Below are 19,355 nucleotides of genomic sequence, written 5' to 3'. Positions count from 1 at the left end.
TATAGTATGTATCTAATTATAAGGTTTTTTTTTTACATTGATCTTATTATTATATTCAGTAACAATTCCAAATCCACTGGTTTTGGACCTACTAAAGCTGGGTGCACACTGATAGATATATCGGCCATTCCATTGTACGGCCGATATATCTATAGTACATCGGCGGGTGTGTACAACCAACACATCTGTGAACCGCGTCCTTCACAGACATATCGGATCGGCCCTGCAGCACAGCAAAAGAGATATCGGTCATATGCCGATCGCACGTACACATCATGCTGCAGGGACCCGTTGATGAGTGACAGCTCAACTGGGCGGGCAATTTAAATGCGATGTCAAGCCCGGCATGTCGGTATGTGTATGCACTTACCAATCGGCAGACTGTCAACCTAGTGTGTACCAAGCTTAAGTGTTTTCCTTGTCATGCATTTTGTAAAAATCTGCAACGACATCTTGGCTAAAATAGAATAATGACTATTCCACATACTTTATGGGTCAAAATCTTGCAGGCATTTAATGTCATGATTTTATTATCCCTTTATTTGGATAACTCTTGTTGCAGCCTCCCTATAAGAACTTGATATAATCTAAGAAGACTGTGTTTATCAAGAAGATGTTACTGATATTACCCTGTTTTATTGCACAACTAGGGCGGGATGACCTAAGCATCGTATACGCGATGCGGTCCATTCCATCTCATACCAGGTCATACCGGCGAAAATATTGCTGGTATGTACCTAGAAATGCGATTAAAATCGCAAAGGCCAGATCTCCCGATAAGAGCGCTCCTTTGCGATAGAGGGATGTCCGTATTTATGACCCAGAAGTCCCTCTGGTGTCCTTCTGTGCATGCGCAGAATGACGTGTGCGCGCCGCAGGGGTTGCTGAGAGGGATCTGATTGGATCCCTCTCAGGGTGAAGTGCGAAAAGAAGCCCATAGGCTTCTATTGGGTAACCCACTGGGTCCAAGCTCTGGAATGTATCACATTCAGGACTTTGGGACATATGGAAATGCGGCCAAAACTGGGAAAATGGGGGTTTTCGGAGCTTTGACCGCATTTCGCCCTTTAGTAAATCCCGCCTCTATACTGATTATCTGTGATTTTTTTGGGGGCGGGGGGGGGCGACGTTACAAACCGCCGCATGTATTAAAGGAGGAACTGTGAAATTTAAGCACAAAACGCTGGAAAACGCCATTCCTGATTTTTTTTTCTGAATATAAATAGTCAGATTTAATAATCTGCCAGCTCACAAATCGCTGGCAAACACGCTGGGAAAAAAAATGCAAACAGGAGAGGTGCCGCAGGCCGTGGAGATTGTTATCTGTCTAGCCAGGACATAAAGTGACACATTAAACATATATACTTAGTTACACTTAATTAAAGACCCCAAACATAACAATTAGCGTACATAATAAAAAATAAAAAAAAACATTTCAATTACACTGTCAATATAAAATGTATTAAGTATTCTAGGGATCAGTATTATCAGTACATGAGATAGTGGAGCCAATAATATAGTTATGTTAGTTGGGGCTATGAACTCGCCATTAAAATTGCACTCCATGTAGATTCAGTGTGAGTTGTCCCTGCCTGTGGCTGTACTGTCACGGAGAGCATTTGCTTTCTGTAAGCCCTGCCCCACAGCTCCTAGGTGATATGGGGTAAACACTCAGCCCTCCTGTGGCTGTAATATCCAGGCTCATTGTGACAGCTAGAGCGTGTTGTCCCAGCTAGATTGGTTTTCTGCAGTCTGTGAGCCCTACAGAAGAACAGGCCTATGGGGCACATTGCTCAGGGGGAATTCCCACAAGAAGCTGGACACTATAGTGTGATCGATCTGAGGTGAGACCCAGGGTATTCCATACAATACAAGTATACGATTATCAAGGGTTTCCAGGCTGTGGGGATTTTCCTCCAGACATTGGGGACAGATGTGCCTGATCTACTGTCTATATCACCATAGCATCTTGTTTTATGAATGTCATCCTCTCTCCGTACCTCTCGTACCTCTTGTTTGGTTACTGTTTGTGCAGTTGTCCACTATTGTACGGCCATGCACGATATATGAGCCTATATAAATACTGCATGATAATTATGGGTAACAGTGTTATTGTTACTAGATTATTAGTAACAGCCAAAGCTCCCAAATGTCCCTATTTCCCTCGTGTTTTGGGGTTTCCAAGTATCCTTTCAAAATGTTATTTATGAAATGGTACTTATGCATGGAATCGGTATGTATTACCGCCGGACTTAAGCCCGGCAGATGAAATCCCGACGCCGGAAGGCCGGCAGATGAAGATCCCCACTAACCCTCCCTTAGTGGTGCCTCACTCTAATGTCCCCCCCTAGTGCCTAACCCTAACCTCCTCCCAGGGTGCCTAAACCTAACCCCCTCTCCTCACACCCTAAACTTAACCGTCTCGGGGAGGTGCCTAACCCTAACCTACCCCCCGGTGGTGTCTGACCCTAACCCCCCCTCCCCCTAGCCTAACTCTAATCCTCCCGGGGGGGTGCCTGACCCTAAGTACCCCCGAGAGTCCCTAAGCCTAACCCAACACCCAGCTTACCTACGGTTCTGTATGCCGGGCATCTGGATTTCGGCGTGGGGCTAATGATAGGCGTCGATATTTAGATGTCTATCATTAGTCCCATGCTGGTCTTTCACTGCCGGGAAGCCGGCGGTCGGCATCCCCTTATGCACTGGTGTATCTATAATGGGTGCAGTGGTGTCCGGTGCAAGGGGGCCCACACCGCACACCCTGAACTCATATTATATTACGCTTACCTCTCAAGAGTCCCACGTCTGCCTGCGCTGCAGACTGAAATCACCAGGAAAATGGCGCGGCGGTTCTAAGTAACTCTATTGTCGCGCAGAATGGCCACATGAACTAAGACCCTGGAGCAATGTTTCGTGCATATGGGATCGCAAACACCTCCCGAAAACGGTTGCGACATGTCTGCGTTTCTCAAGTAACTTACAGCATCTTAATCGAGCAAATCAGACACAAATATAATTTTTTTTTTGCTCATGACACTTAAAAACACCTTTCCCCATCCTGAATTAGCAGAGAGCATTCTTATTTGTGTAAGACGAGTGTTCGGTGCTGTGTTGCAGCAGTGTTACTGCATTGTCATAAATGAGTGTGCTTGAGACATTTACGTCTAATCAGAGGCAAACTGCGTCCGTTATTAACATCAGTGTGTAACTTACACACCAGGGTTTTCTGCACGTGCAAGCCCTCCTGGGCAAACATCACGTCCGTTCACCAGCTACTGTAGTTGCAATTTGCGACTACACACCCACAACATGCCTTTACTGTACTTTGGCCACGTCTGCACGCTCAATGCCCGCTCCTTAATGCCCATTTCAACCCTGATCCCAGCCCATTAGCTATACGCAGTCACATGTCACGTTTATGGCTACAAACCGATGAAAACTGATGCGCGTGTGCACAAAAAAAAGCGCAAGTTGCACTTGGGCGAAGAAGCATGTGTGTAAACTGTTTGAAGATTTGACTTTGAAGGCTGGGTCTGGGATTTGAGTGCAGTGAATATGTACAGTATGACCTGGTCCCCCGTACACATAGGGGACCTAACTAATCGCTGGCAGACAGTGTCGCCAGGTAGCTGAGCATTATTCCACTGACCCGGCAATATAAATTCTCTCTTTGTAGCCAATCAATAATTAGGCCCCTGAACCTTTACACTTTCTTGTTGTCTATTATATTATGTTACATTTGGAAGGTTTTGGAATGGCTAGGAACTCAGGGCCTGATTCAGACCCGGTCGCTAGGCTGCGTTCGCACGCAGCCTGACGATGTTTGCAATCTACACATGCGTACAAGCAGGGCCAGATTAAGGTCTGTGGGGGCCCCTGGGTAACAAACATGTGGGGGGCCCTATTAAATGTGACGAACTGGGGGTATGCGCAATGGGGACCCCAGTAGTGTCAGTGCCCACAGTGGTAGTGCCCCGTATGCAGAGCCCACAGTAGTGGTGCACTTTATGCAGTGCACCCAGTAGTGCTGCCCCCAGGAGTGGTGCCCCTTATGCAATACTCCCATTAGTAGTGCCCCAGTAGTCATGCCCCCAGTAGCAGTGTCCCCAATAGTAATGCTCCCTGTATAAATACCCCCAGTAGTAATACCCCTGTAGTTGTGCCCCCAATAGTAATGCCCCCCAGTAGTCATGTCCCCTGTGTGTGCCCAATAGTAATGCCCTAGTAGTAATGCCCCGCCTTCAAGTAGTAGCGCCCCCAATAGTAATGCCCCCAGAAGTGGTGCCCCCAATAGTAATGCCCCATGAGTAATGCCCCTAGTAGTAATGCCCCCCCGAGTAATGCCCCCCGAGCAATACCCCCCCTAGAAATGCCCCCAATAGAAAATCCGGTTGTGCTAAAAAGAAACAAAAATTCATACTTACCTTACACCCTGCGTCCGCTGCTGTCCACGTCCAGTCCGCTTGGCTGCTCCTCTGCACCATGGGAGAGACATCACCCCCTGTTAATCCGGCCCTACATACAAGACACAGTGCGCGTGTGCAAACTTATCTATGCGACCACACCCTGTACACAGACACTCCGCAAGCATGAGTGACAGGATCCGCCGTTTGTGGGTGGTGACAGAGGGTGATCGATGGTAATGGTGGTGTGGTGATGTGAACGCAGGCATGTCTGTGCGTCTGAACGCCATTTCAGGGGCGTGCATAATTAAGACGCATCGTCAGCATACACGTCACATGGCTGAATTACACACAGCAGAACTAGTAGTACTTGCGGTAGGGTGTGGTCAGCCACAAGTGCTGCGTATGGGTCCGATGTTACTCAATGTTACCGATTGTTTAATACACTTCCTCGAGACAGGGGCGGATCTAGACTCTTGCTTTAGGGGGGGCGGTGTGTATGTATGTATATATATATCATATACGCACACTTGGGCCATCTAAATCTATCTCAGCCCCTCCTCCCACACATACCCCAGCAACTTACTTGTTACTGATACCAGGGCCGTGGAAAGCAGGCACGGGACAAGGAGAAGGGGGCGTGGCCTTACCGCGGGAGGTGTGGCCATGCCCCCTTAAAAAGCCCTCTTTGCAGCGCGATGCAGCATGTCCCTGCATGTAGGAGGCTACCAGTAGTGTGTTACTGGGGGCGATTGCCCTATCGCCCCCCTCCACCCCCTGGATCCGCCACTGCCTGGAGATGACATTTGTTACTAAGGGAAAGTGGGCGTCTTGTGTCAGGCTGGTGGGCATCTAATTTCATACAGCAAAACATAGTGGGCATGCTAATGTCTTGCTAGCGATCACGGAATTTGCATACTTTGGCTGCTGTCGGCTGCGTGCGAATGCAGCCTAGCGACCGGGTCTGAATCGGACCCAGAGTGTAATGTGAATATTCTATTTTACAAAACTGCATGAAAAAAGGTTTTTTTTGTAAGAAACTCAGCAAAGTGAAAAACGACATTATATTTCTCCTGTAATACAATATGCTGATATATGCATTTATGTATAGATTGAAATACATTACGCGTATATGGTATTGTATATTGCTGAATATTGCCTCCAGCAGGTGATAAAAATGGGTGAAAATGATAAATTATTTTAATTATTTCCCACATCTATCATCTGTGAATAATATTGTTGCTGATAAATATACTTTATTTTTATACCATGTATTTTTTTTTTTTTAGATATAATACATAATATATTGGTTTTACATAGAGCTCCCACTTTTCAAAAATACATTTCTACAGCCCATGTGATTTTATTTTCCTGCATTTAAAAAAACAAAAACAAAACCTTATTCTGTCTTTCATATATACAAAGATCTGCTCTCGCTACCATCTTAATAAACCTATCAAAGCTATCACATCTACATTGGTAATTTATTTTCCCCTGCCCTGCACCAGGAATGGAGGCGAATATAGGGATTAATGATCCCATAACCATGTCTGTTGTTAGAGCATTTAACCCTTGGGAAAAAAGACTCACAATGAAAAAGTAAACCACCAAATTAACATGAATTTCCTAGACAATTTTATGATTTAACGGTATACATTCAGTAAGCCGGTGGACGCAATGCCGACCGCCGGCTTCCAGACTACTTAATCCCAGCAAGGGTTAAATGACAGGCGTCTAAATCTAGATGCTTGTCATTTTCCCTACGCGGGAGACCGGCGCCCGGCATCTTGATCGAAGGGATGCCGGGCGCGGACTGCCGCGGGGGGGTTAGAGTCGGGCTAGGGGAAGGGGGGGTTAGGTTTAGGCACCCCTGGGGGGAGGTTAGGGTTAGACATCCCCCCGGGGGACTTAGGTTTAGGCGGCGGGGAAGGGGGGGTTAGGTTTAGGCACTTAGAGGGGAGATTAGGGTTAGGCACAGGGGGGGAGGTTAGGGTTAGGCACCCTAAAGGATGGTTAAGGTTAGGGGGTAAAATTAGGTTAGTTTATACTTACCTTTAGGGCAATCAGGATTCCCTCCTCTGTCGGGCTGCCGCTGCCGGGATTTGATTGAAACACCGGCCATACCGAATGCATGTTCTGGGGGGGGGGGGTAATTCAAATGTTCTAAAGAGGACAAGTAGAGGTGTTGCCCATAGCGTCTGGGTGTATCCCATAGCAACCAATCACATTCTAGCTACAATCTATATAGTGCAGTCTGTAAAATGATAGCTACAATCTGATTGGTTGCTATGGACAACACCTCTAATTGTTTATTTATTTATTTTTTCCCCAAGAATAGGGCCAAGCCTATATTGGAAGAATGACCCTTTTTTAAATGGTGTTTGTTCTATTTATTTAGTCATGAAAAGCAATCCACCAGAAAATAGGCTTTTCACTGCTTTGATCCTTTAATCAAAGGGTTAACACCTGAGAAATGAGTGATTTATTTGGCATTAAGCTACCTACCATCAATCACCAATGTCCTCATAGGCATTAAAGGGACGGGGGTTTAACTCTTTCTCAAACTGCAGACGGCCTAGTACCTTGGTGGACAGGTAAATACCGATAAATGATGGCAATATAATAATTCTGAATGGTATTAACAACCTATAACGATCTATATTGATAAATAGTGCCATAAGACATATAATTTGACAGTTTACAGTGCAATGTACACTAAACAAATACAATTATATATATATTAATGTGACTAGTATCCACTCCAGGAACCTTAAACATTACTGATCCTTCGATTTTTGCTTTCAGGATGCTGGCAGCTGCCCTTGGAGTAAGTATGAGCAGTTGTTACATTTTATTTTTACATTATTTTCCCTGTGAATTTCTAATCTTGACACATTTATATAACCTGCCTTAAGTATGAATGGTGTGTAGGCATTGCAGGTTATTCAGCAATCCTTCATTGTTCAAAGAAATCACGGTATTATTTTGTAATTGGATGTGCATACATTATAAAAACGTCTAAATGAATCAGAGGATCAATGGTACATGGTACAAGAGCAGGCATGAGAGAAACTCCTCTTCTATCTTTTATTTATTCTTTTTTCTTTTTGTTTTTTGTTGTTTGTTTTTGTTTTTTTTGTTATTATATATTGTAATGTTAATTAATAATATAGGGGAGTTCTGACCATTATAGGACTCGTCTAATAGTTTTGTGGAATAGATGTCCTAATGGGTTATATTACCAGGACGCCTATATGTTAGGACTGAGATATACCAAATAGTTCTGATTTGTAACGTATGTGGCATCTCTATATAGTTGGGATGTTCTTTATATATGGGACTAACTAAGGGGTATATACACACTGTTTAAACTTGTACCACGTTACTTTATGTTTATAACCTTATTTGACGCAACGTTCTGTATGTATTGTAATATGTTATTGATTGTATTGGGTGTTTTTTTTTTTCTTTTGAAAATTCCAATAAAAATTACTCAATTTAAAAAAAAAATGAATCAGAGGATCAATCTCTCTTCAGCTGGAATTGGTTTGACCTGGGGGCAATTTCATACCTCCAACATTTCGGGGCATATTTACTAAGGGGATTTTGCGAGAAATCTCTAGAAAATGGTTGTTACCTGCAAAAAAACAAAGTATGCCCTTTATTTAAGAAGGGGAAACCTCAGCAGGTAACTTCAGTATCTGTTGTGGTCCCTGCATTTATGATTGAAAAAGCAGCCCACAAAAAGTTTCTACGTGGCCTGCTAAATTTTAAAATTTGGCAAATTTGCTAAGCATTCCGGGACTTGTCCTCGACATCTAACGCCATCTTTAGTTCGTATTCATTTATCGTGAGAGAATGTCTGATGACCAGGTATGCGCAATAGATTGGACGGGGTCTGGACCTGCAAGTAGAGTGATGGTGTTTAGACTATGACACAATATGCCTGGCCTTGGTCCACTCAGTCCTTGCCCAGATTCACCCAAACACAACTAACTGGGTGTAGCACTGCCACAAAATATTAGGCTCTGATCCCTCCCTGCAGTGGAAATTGGCCCCTGTTCTGTAAAAACACAGTCGCTGTGCATACCATCTAGCAATAACTAATCAGTAAAATTAAGGGAAATATGATTCAACCAAATTGGAGGCTAGTCCTATACATTGTCTATATGCATGAAATACACTAGGCCAATTGATGGACTTGATTGCATTGGCTAGTTCTACTGAATATTGGCTTATCTACCATGCAAATGCAGAGCTTGTAATGCACACTGGGGCTGATTCAGACCCGTTCGCGATGATGCAAACGCTCGTAGCTGGCCGATAGTTGCTAACTGCGCATTTGTACACATCGCAATGCGCGTACGCAAAACAATGCGAGACATTGGGATGCGTTCGCTCGCTGTGTATAGACAGCCCAGTAGAGTGATTGACAGGAGAGGCCGTTTGTGGGTGGTGACAGGGGCTGACTACTGGAAACGGGGGAGTGGAGATGCGAATGCAGGCGTGCCTGAGTGCCACAACGCCGTTTCAGAGGCGGGCATAATTAAAATGCAGCATCATAGTACACGTCACTTGGTGGGATTTCACTCTGAATAGATCACTGTGCTTGCGGCAGGGTAAAGGCAACCTTAAGCACTGCGATCGCATCCGATAGTGCTTGATGTACCAATGGTTACAAGCACTTCCTGGAGATGACGTGCGCAAGTGGACGTCTACATACACAAAGCGATCGCTCGCCAAGACATAGTGGGTGTGCTTATGCCTTGCCATGCGATCGCCTGCCATGCCATCACTTAGCCGAATTTGCATAAACTGGCAGCGAGCGTACGCATCTAGCGAGCGGGTCTGAATGAGCTCCACAGGCCCATGAGTACAGGGTGCCCCATTTTTTCCCTTTGACTTGGTGGTCTCCTAACACCAGCATATCCACAATATGTTTAGCTGCATCAGTGTGGCTTTATCGTCCTGTCCCTACTAAACTGTAATAGATGTATTTGTGCAAATCGAAACTGATCTCTACTGATTGCTCCGTCTACCTCCATTGAGTGAATATTTGATGAGCGCCTGTTGGAGGTAGATGACATCACCAGAGACATGACCAACTGCCACTTTCTTGGTATCTTCGTTTATGCATGGGACACCCACTGCATTCATCCTGGCCCTCAGTAAGATACACAAAATTGTATTTTGCAAAGTTGTTACTATGGGCATGATAAAATAAATTCATTCATGTTATAAATTATTGTTTTATTAACTTATACTGTAGTGTGTTTTTCCTGTACCCTTCAAACCCCGTCATTGTATAGAAGTCATATAGATGAGATGATGTATGATGATACCATTATCGTGTTACGAAGAACTTCCCACAGTATTTAGCACTATTCTCCCTTTGAGTCAATGCTATTTTAATTTATTTAAATAAACATTTTCGAAAGAAAGGGCAGGAAATACACTTGACTGTTTTTATTAATTTTAGTTTCCTAGTGACATCATGGAGAGTTCTGTTCCACCTGGTTCTCTGGATAAAGGAGGAATCAGCTCCAAGGTACAGTAAACATTTTAATATAAAGGATATTTAAGAGGAACATAGTGTGCTTAACATGACTATTATGGCAAAAATATAATAGAGGGTTATTATTACTGTAAGTATTGTTGTGTGTCTTGTCTGGAAGTGCCTGATAGCTGTGTGTTTATGGAGTCTCCCATCCGCTCCTGTTTCCTTTTGCTGACTGTACTCATTTTATATTGTTGGTGTACACAAAAAAAAGTGCATTCAATCAAATAGGAGATGGGTTGCTGGAGAATGTAACAGTCAGACCAAATACAGTGGAAGCCCAGCCAATAGCATCCTTGGAGCTGTCCAGCCTTGTGCCAAGCCTTTGCAGGTTTCTGATGGTGAAAAGGGCACAACTGCAATGTCTGCTATCTTGTATTTTGATTGGAGGCACGCTCACATTGCTAATTTGTTCTCAGCAAGTAAATCCCCAGATCTGTCCAACTTCTCACATGTCTGGCGCACAATACCATGATCCCTTTAACAGCTGGCTAAATCTGTGTTTGCATTGTGGATTCGAATTTTGCGTTCATAAACAGTACAGTATCTGTCAATGTTTGATAGAAAACAAAAAGTATTATTGACACTGCTTTAACATTGATATACTGTAGACATAGACATTTGGGCTGAGATGAATGTAAGTCTTGCATGGATATATATATATATATATATATATATATATATATATATATATGTGAAAAAACAAATGCCGGCACTCTTTCTTAAATACATAGAACCTTCCTGGGTGATGGCGAAAAAAAATGTACATACTACAGAATACATTACGTGTCACTCGCAGGACTTAGTGAAGATGTAAATACAGGTGACAACCACTTAATCACAGGAAGTATTTTTTATCCAAATCCATCTAGTGGAAGGCCCAGAATAGGCTTCCCGAGTCAAAGTTCTGCCCAGCGTCCCCCGGTCAAAATTCTTTCCGACGTACACCAATGGGAGGTCCAAACGGGACCACAACCCCCTAGTATGTCTTCTGGGATCCAATGTTACCACTCTGTGAAGTTTTCGTTCAAATCCATCCAATGGAGGGCTCAGAACAGGCTCCTCAGGTCAAAGTTCTTCCCGACACACTCCACCATGACTCATGAGGTCTGACCGGGATCCCAACCACTCCTTTAGACATCCCAGATCAATTGCCAGCTCTCTGTGAAGTTTTTATTGAAATCCATCAAGTAGAAGGCCCTGAACATGCTCCCTGGGTCAAAGTTCTGCCCAGCGTCCCCGGGTCAAAGTTCTGCCCAGCGTACATCGTGACCCTAACCTCCCTAAAACCTGGCCAGGATCCAACTGAACCACCTCGCGTTGGTTTCATCCCAATCGGTGCAGTGCTGTTTAAATGCATAACTGGACAGACAACAAACAAACAAGCAAAAAGACCAATTAATTATATATATATATATATATATATATATATATAGTGACAGGATTATCAGAGATGGCGATAGTGAGCATTGGATTCTGTGTGGGTCTGGAGAGATCCGCCCACACAGGGAATTAAAGCCAGGTGTTAACCTCACTTCTCTGCTGCCCAGTGGATTCAGTCCAGGGAGGACTGAGGCAGACCAGTAAGACAGAGCTCACTATGCTAGCAAGCCATTGAGGGCCAGGAGGCTTGAGCCTAGACCTGTGGGAGACAGGGAAGGCTACCAAACTCTGGGATTGAGCTATGTTACCTGCAAGGAAGCAGGCCAGACTGTGAGGCTGTAGCGCCCAGCCAACTAAAGACCAGGCCGAAGCCTGTGTTAACCTGCAGGAAGCTGTACTAAGCTGACTTTGGATTTTTGTTTGCAGACCAGCTGCCCTAGGTTAGTCAGGGGCAAAGAAGTGAGTCAGTGCCCTGCAAGGTGTGTGTGTGTGGGGGGGAGGCTATGCTTTTGTTATTTGTTTCCAGATATATGCTGACAGTATAGCACTCTTCTTTTATTTATAACCTGAAATGCTATGTGCGGACACTGATTCAAGCACCTAACACTGCACCACTGATATTCTACCAAGCTAATTACCCCAAGTTATCACAATATATATATATATATATATATATATATATATAAACCACTAACACTTCCTGAAGCTGCAAAGTGTAAAAGCCAGCACTCACGTTTGGTTTAGTTGGTAGAAATGTTCCTTTATTCACATAGTGATAAGCAGCAGCGCTGCAACAGCCCGACGTCCGATTCAACTGTAATGTCAGTTTTCCTCAGGAAGTCCTCAATGTTGCCCGTTTCTTTGTGCTTCTTCAAAAGAGCTTGAACAGCACATCTTGAAACCATAGTCTGCTTTGACATCTTTGCCTGGTAGAGACCGTGCTGATGCAGTATAACTACCTTGTGTCTTGCTGCTGTGCTCAGTCTTGCCATGGTGTATAACCAGTGACATAAAACTCTCTTCCACAACCTCATCTTTGTAGCTGTTCCTCACCCAGTTTTAAGCCTCCTACACAGCTGTTTCTGTTTCAGTTAATGACTGTGCTTCAACCTACATATGAAAATGATGATCATTATCACATGTTTGATTAATCATACACCTGACTATAATCCTACAAAATCCCTGATTTTGGGATTACAAATATAAATTGGTGGATTAATTTTAATATTCCGTTGTCTCCATAATTTCAGGGTTACTAATTTCAGACATAGCAATGGAAAAATGCTTGCCTTAAGTACCCCTATAGTGACATCTGATGTGGGAAAGTTTGCTGCCTAAAGCATCATTGGTCCGGCACAGAGACAGCTGATCTGAAAATCAGCTGTCTCCATGAATGTTTCACCATATAAAATCATAAAAATTCTAAATAACTGACTTGAGTGAGGACATAGGGCCTGATTCAGAGGCGCTCGCTGTTTGCGAGCGCTCCCTCTGAATCAGGGCGGATTTTTTTTTTTTTTCAGCCTCCAGACCGCTCGCTAAGCAGTTGGTGACCACCCACAGCTTATGCAGGCGGCCTGGCGATGGTCGCGATAATCACGACCATCGGGCTTGCGAGGAGACCCTTGTGGTAGGGTCTCAGCTCTTGCAAGCCTGAGTGGACTTCCTGCTCTAATAAAACGGGACGAGCTGTCAATCAACATCGACAGCCACCCCGTCTTGTAGCGAGACCCGTTGTGACGGAGCTGCCGTCCCAGTACGGTTCTGGCGCATGCGCATGCCAGAGGTGGCGCATGCGCAGTCGGGGACCATCGACCCGCTTGCGAGAGCTGTTCGCTCACGAGCGGGTCTGAATCAGGTCCATAATGTACCATTTTGCCAACTGTACATGCTGCAGTAAATAAAAACTACATGTTTTATTATTTAAATATAGACAATTAAAGTGTTGCCATTACTATGGAATTTTCTGTAGTAGTGTAGTGACGAGTGAAGTCGCAAAATACTTTTTAAGCAGAACGGACTGTTTTGTAGAGTTTCATGGTTCAACTATTGCAATCCTCCATTAACACTTTGCCATTCTGCAGGACGACCATTCCGTAGCAAATTCTGAATTTTGCAGAACGTATAGTCAGGAGAAGCTGGGTAATGGGAAAGGGCTTATAACATGGTAAGATGTATGGTCAGGCACCAAAGGTTTTATGCCTTTTGGCTACTAAAATGTATGACCTAGGTGATCACAAGCAGCCTCCACAAGTGCCCTTAACTACAGTATGAAAGACTACTCTAGGTTTTTATTTTTAAATGTTTAGAGATTGTGACATTTGGTATTTCCTATATTGATTATTCCTATATCTTCCATCAGGATCTCCGCAGGCTGTTGGACCAGGGTTGTTTAACATCTGCTTTGCATTTCACCTACAACATGAAAAGTGGCTTGTACAATGTTAAGCTGATCATCAAGTGCCTGGATCTACTGGACAGCTACACCCTTAGGTATGTTACTCTAGAGACCTTCCCCGGATCCCAGTGTCTCTTCATACCACACATGAAATCATACCCTTAGAATGTTGCTTGGTAAATTTTGGTGGTCCTCCCTTTAAGAAGCATCGTGCGGATCTGACAATACACTGTAATGTCTGCAACCGATCCAACATTCATAACAGAAAGGCCAAATAACCTTTCCAGTACAGTTTTACTGGCTGAGATTCACACACTTGCTTCTATGTCTGTCTAAAAAGTCTCATGGCATATTTTTAGTACACTTATATATTCAGTTATGAGTCCACATCATGATATGTTTTCATTTTTAAGTATATATAGCAGAGTCATTGTCATCAACTTGAATGTAATTTCATTTAAACAAATAAATATTATTTTTAAAAAGTGCCATGCAAATATGGTAACCAGCACAAGTGCTAAAGGCTCCAGCTTGTCCTGCTAGGACATGCTAGCACTTTTATTATAATTATTATTATTATTATTACCGTTTATTTATATGGCACCACAAGTGTTCTGCAGCGCCTTACAAAGTACATAAACAAATAATTTGACAACGGACTTACAGTAAACAATAGGACAAGGACATGGATAATATACATTGCTACATTAGTGACCATAACACCTAGATATGCAACAGAGCGTAAGCAACCAAGTGTTAGGTGCCATGGTGGGGGGTAAGAAGTAGGTGAAAGTAAAATAAGGAGAAGCACAAGAGGGTAGAGGCCCTGCTAGTAAGAACTTACATTCTAAAGGGGAGGGGCAGACAAACAGGTGTGACACAGATCTGGTAAACGGAGGAAGGAGCATGTTTCAGCAAGTTAGGATGGGAGCTGGAAGGCTTTGATGAAGTAGTGGGTCTTGAGAGCCCGTTTGAAGGATTGTAAAGAGGAGGAGAGTCTGATAGGGAGAGGGAGAGAGTTCCAAAGGTCGGGAGCAGCACGGGCAAAATCTTGGAGGCGGGAGTGGGAGGAAGTAATCAGTTGGCATGAGAGGTGGCGTGCATTGGTTGAGCGAAGGGGGCGGCCAGGAGAGTGGAGGGAGATGAGGTCAGAGATGTAAATGGGAGATGAATGGGTGAGGGCTTTGTAAGCAAGTGTGAGAACCTTGAATTGGGTTCTAAAAGGGAAGGGGAGCCAGTGGAGGGCTTGTAGGAGAGGGGAGGCAGATGTAGAGCATTTGGAGAGGAAGATGAGTCGAGCAGCAGCACTGAGGACAGACTGGAGAGGAGAGAGATGGGAGTTGGGGAGGCCAGATAGGAGAAGGTTACAGTAGTCCAATCTGGATATGACCAGTGAGTGTATGAGGGTTTTGGTGGCATCCTGGGTGAGAAAGGGTCTAATCTTGGAAATATTTTTGAGATGGAAGCGACAGGACTGTGAGACGCTCTGGATATGTGGTTTGTAGGAGAGGGAGGAGTCCAGGATAACTCCAAGACAGCGCACCTTGGGGCTAGAAGAGATAGTTGTGCCATCAATTGTTAAAGAAATAGTGGGAAGTGAGGTTATGTTGGAGGGTGGAAAAATGATCAGCTCAGTCTTAGACATATTAAGTTTAAGAAATCGCTGGGACATCCAGAAAGAAATAGCAGAGAGACAGTTGGAGATACGAGTGAGGAGAGAGGGGGAGAGGTCAGGGGAGGAAAAGTAGATCTGAGTATCATCAGCATAGAGGTGATAATGGAGGTCAAAAGAGCTGATGAGTTCACCTAGAGAGGACTTATAGAGGGAGAATAGTAGAGGTCCAAGAACGGAACCTTGGGGAACACCTACTGTAAGAGGCTGTGGTGGGGAAAAGGAGTCATGAGAAGAGACAGAGAAGGACCGGTCTGAGAGGTAGGACGATAGCCAGGAGAGAGCAGTGTCGCATAAACCAAGGGAGTGAAGGATTTGCAGCAAGAGAGGGTGGTCAACAGTGTCAAATGCAGCAGAGAGGTCAAGGAGAATAAGCAGAGAGTAGTGGCCCTTGGATTTGGCAGCAAGGAGGTCATTGCTGACTTTTGTGAGGGCAGTTTCAGTGGAGTGGAGAGAATGGAAGCCAGACTGAAAAGGATCAAGGAGGGAGTGGGAGGAAAGAAAGGTGGTAAGGCATTTGTAAACAACACGCTCAAGGAACTTGGAGGCAAAAGGGAGGAGAGAGATGGGACGGTAGTTGGAGAGAGTGTTGGGATCAAGGGTAGGTTTTTTAAGAATGGGGGAGACTATCGCATGTTTGAATGCAGAAGGGACAGTGCCAGATGAGACGGAGAGATTGAGGAGGTGGGTAAGATGGGAACAGGCACAAGGAGAGAGGTAGCGGAGGAGACGTGAAGAGATAGGGTCAAGGGGGGAGGTAGAAAGGGTTGAGGACTGGATGAGAGCCATGACTTCCTCTCCAGATACAGGGGAGAAGGATGTCAGAGTCGGTGAAATGGATGGAGATGGGTGATCAGGGAAAGAAGGAGGTGTAGAGCAGGGGGACTGGTGGGATGTGATGTCCTGATGTATGGAATCGATTTTGGATGTAAAGTAGGTAGCAAAGTCAATGGCAGTGAGTGAGGAGGGGAGGCGGGGAGGGGGTGGACAGAGGACAGAGGAGGGAGTTGAAGGTGGTGAAGAGATGCTGGGGATTTGAGGTTCTTGAAAATAGGACTGTTTAGATAGGGAAAGGGCAACACTGTAGGATGAGAGCATAAATTTGAAGTGGAGAAAATCTGCCTTAGAGCGTGAGCTTCTCCACTGTCGCTTGGCAGTTCTTGAACACCTTTGCAGATATCTGGTGCATTTGGAATGCCAGGGTTGTAGTGTGGATCTGCGAGGGTGAGTAGTGATTGCCGGTGCAACAGAGTCCAGAGCAGAAGTAAGGGAGGCATTGTATAGGGAAGCAGCTTGTTCAGGGCAGGAGAGAGAGAGGATAGGGGAGAGAAGCGAGTCAAGCAGGGAAGATAAAGAAATGGCATTGATAGCCTCAATGTTACGTTTAGTGATGGTGGCTTTCGGAGGTAGAGGAGAGGAGGGAGAGATAGGTTAAAAGAAAGAAGGTGATGATCAGAGAGGGGGAATGGGGAGTTGGAATAATTAGAAATATTACAGCGGTGAGTGAAGACTAAATCAAGTGAGTTCCCACTCACATGTGAGGGTGAGGAGGTCCATTGTGAGAGACCAAATGAAGATGTGAGGGTAAGGAGTTTGGAGGCAGAGGATTCTGTGGGTATATCAATTGGAATATTGAAGTCACCTAGTCACCAAGTCACTTTTAGTTCTATAAGTGGCAGCATGCACTGACAACCTCTCACAGCAGCTGGTTGTCCTATTCCACAAGAAGCTGCAATCTCTAACTGCTGTCCGTAGCTTTGTCAAGATCAGCACTCACTTGAGCCTGCGTGGTGAGGGCCTGACACAGTTATCAAAATAAAAACTAGCTGATCTGTTTACAGAAATGATAACACTCCCCAGTATATCTTTCACTCACTATTCTCAGTTTCTGTCACCTCACTCAGGAACCACTCCCTCCCAATAGGGAGTCTTCCTTCTATAACTGCAATTATGTACCAGTTACTATTATCCAAATAAAAGCCTGCAGTACAGATATGTAGAATGGACTAGTTTGGGAAAGATAGTCACAATGCTTAAAGCATATATATATATATATGAAAAAAAAACAATTATGAAGAATGACATACAAAGATAGTCTTAGGCAAATCAATTTCTTCTAAACAAAAAGGAAAAATATACAGTCTCACTTACATGAATCTGTTTGCAGGGCGGTGCAAGAAGATAGAGCAATTCCCAATGTCAGATGGGTCCACAAGAATTATACAAAGTTCTGCAAGTGGGATATAGTATTTATCCCTCTCTGGGTTCACCCCCCCACACACTGTTTCCATGGTTTTACGTGTCAATGCAAATTAGCCAAGATCATGCTTGTCAACACATTATGCTTATTTTACGGGGGGGGGGGGAATGAATAGGGGGTTTGATACTCTCCAGGCCAAACTCATATTGCTAAGAAGAGCAAGCCCGGAATGTATAAGACCCCATCATTATACCATTTTCTGGACCTGATTCACAGCGGATCGCTATTCTTGTTATAAGCACACAACACAGTTGCTATAATCAGTGGTGATATACAAATGTTTGCATTCGCATTACGATCGCAGCCTAACAAATGGACGCCCACCTCCCTTACTCACATCATTATACTTTGGCAAAATGGCAGAACAATTGGTAACATCGAGTAACATCTGACCCATATGCACAGTTAAGGGAGGTCAGACCCTGCAACGCCTTCCCAATGCACTGGCATGCTTGCATTCGCACAACCACCCCCCCATCACCACTCACAAATGCCACTTCCTGTCAATCACTCTGCCATGGGTCTGCGTAGCCTCTGCAATCACTGTAGCGATCACAGTGGCTAGTTCACGCACACACACTGCAATGCATACAAAGAACGCAACAGTCGGCCAATTGCGTGCATATAAGCAACTGTGTTTTATGCTGAATCAAGCCCTTTGTCTGTTGAACTCTTTGCTGGCAGTCCTAACGGGCTATACATAAATCCGCCAATCTCCTTCTCACATGGCATCTTCTCATACAAATAATTAGCCCTGCAGCTGGACATTACACGTAAAGGATCATTTGCAGGTCACCATGCTGGTAATTAAAAGAAACATACTCAATAAACATAAAGGGTTAAATGTTGCCTAATATCTCATGATCCATAACATAATCACAAGTTAACAGAACAGGGCAGACCACCTTGATGCTTGTTAAATGGCCTCTACAAGCAAGTGTTATCGCTGGTGGAAACCCTATTGATATGTAGGGTAAAGCTAAATAAAGCCTTTTTTATATAGTGAAAACACTACTTTTCTCCAAGAAAAGGGCTTTTCACCCTTTAATAGATCAGCACCTGTGTTTGATACCTACAGACATATTTTAAGATTGGGCCACTGTTCATGGGCCAGTACTGTGTGCTTCTCCCAGGCTACTATTTGCTAGCAAGACCCTTATTTTGACTTAAGCCGCCCCACCCCACATGAGAAAATAATGTACTAAATTCCTCTGACCTGCCGGACCAGTTGGAAGAGGTACTTTATGTTTTTAATGCTGGAATGTCGAGTATCCTATATTGCTGACTTGGAATGGCACTACGTGGGACAACCACAAGGGAGTATGGGCTTTGCTACAAGTGATACGCCTACTGGCTAGGTTCCCTGCATGACTGGTTTATAATAAAGAAAGGCAGTAGGAAGTATAAGTCAATCTATGTACAGTCAGGCAGATAATGCATACAGTACAATCAATAAACAGAAGAATGGGCAGGACAATTTGAGGTCAGGATCACAAGTGAAGAATCGGGAATGACAGACTAGCCAAAAGTTTGGTACACATGACATACCATAAGCATGAAGCACAGGAATCATTTTTAGATAGAACAAGTGGTTTTATTTTGACCAACCATGTCACACTTGCTTAAGTGAGTGCTCTCATGGCCAAGGCCAGGGCCGTTTCTAGGGCCGGGCGACCCGTGCA

At 44.3% G+C, this 19,355-nt stretch overlaps 1 protein-coding gene across 1 annotated transcript in view; it reads left to right on the top strand.

The window, feature by feature from the left end:
- The first annotated feature begins 1,751 nt into the window (after positions 1-1,751).
- The window catches only part of LOC148522302 (uncharacterized), a 181,346-nt gene continuing 163,742 nt past the window's right edge, over positions 1,752-19,355 (top strand). Inside the window, exons 1-4 of the mRNA XM_088474082.1 lie at positions 1,752-1,844; positions 7,209-7,230; positions 9,883-9,951; positions 13,706-13,836. Coding sequence (XP_088330208.1) covers positions 1,780-1,844; positions 7,209-7,230; positions 9,883-9,951; positions 13,706-13,836 — 287 coding nt within the window. The 5' untranslated portion in view covers positions 1,752-1,779. The remainder of the gene's footprint in view (positions 1,845-7,208; positions 7,231-9,882; positions 9,952-13,705; positions 13,837-19,355) is intronic.

Source organism: Taudactylus pleione, unplaced genomic scaffold (assembly GCF_031769625.1).
Source record: "Taudactylus pleione unplaced genomic scaffold, aTauple2 ptg000147l, whole genome shotgun sequence".
Classification (NCBI taxonomy): Eukaryota; Metazoa; Chordata; class Amphibia; order Anura; family Myobatrachidae; genus Taudactylus; species Taudactylus pleione.
The sequence above is the reverse complement of the archived record's forward strand: the minus strand, read 5'-3'. Positions and strand labels throughout refer to the sequence as shown.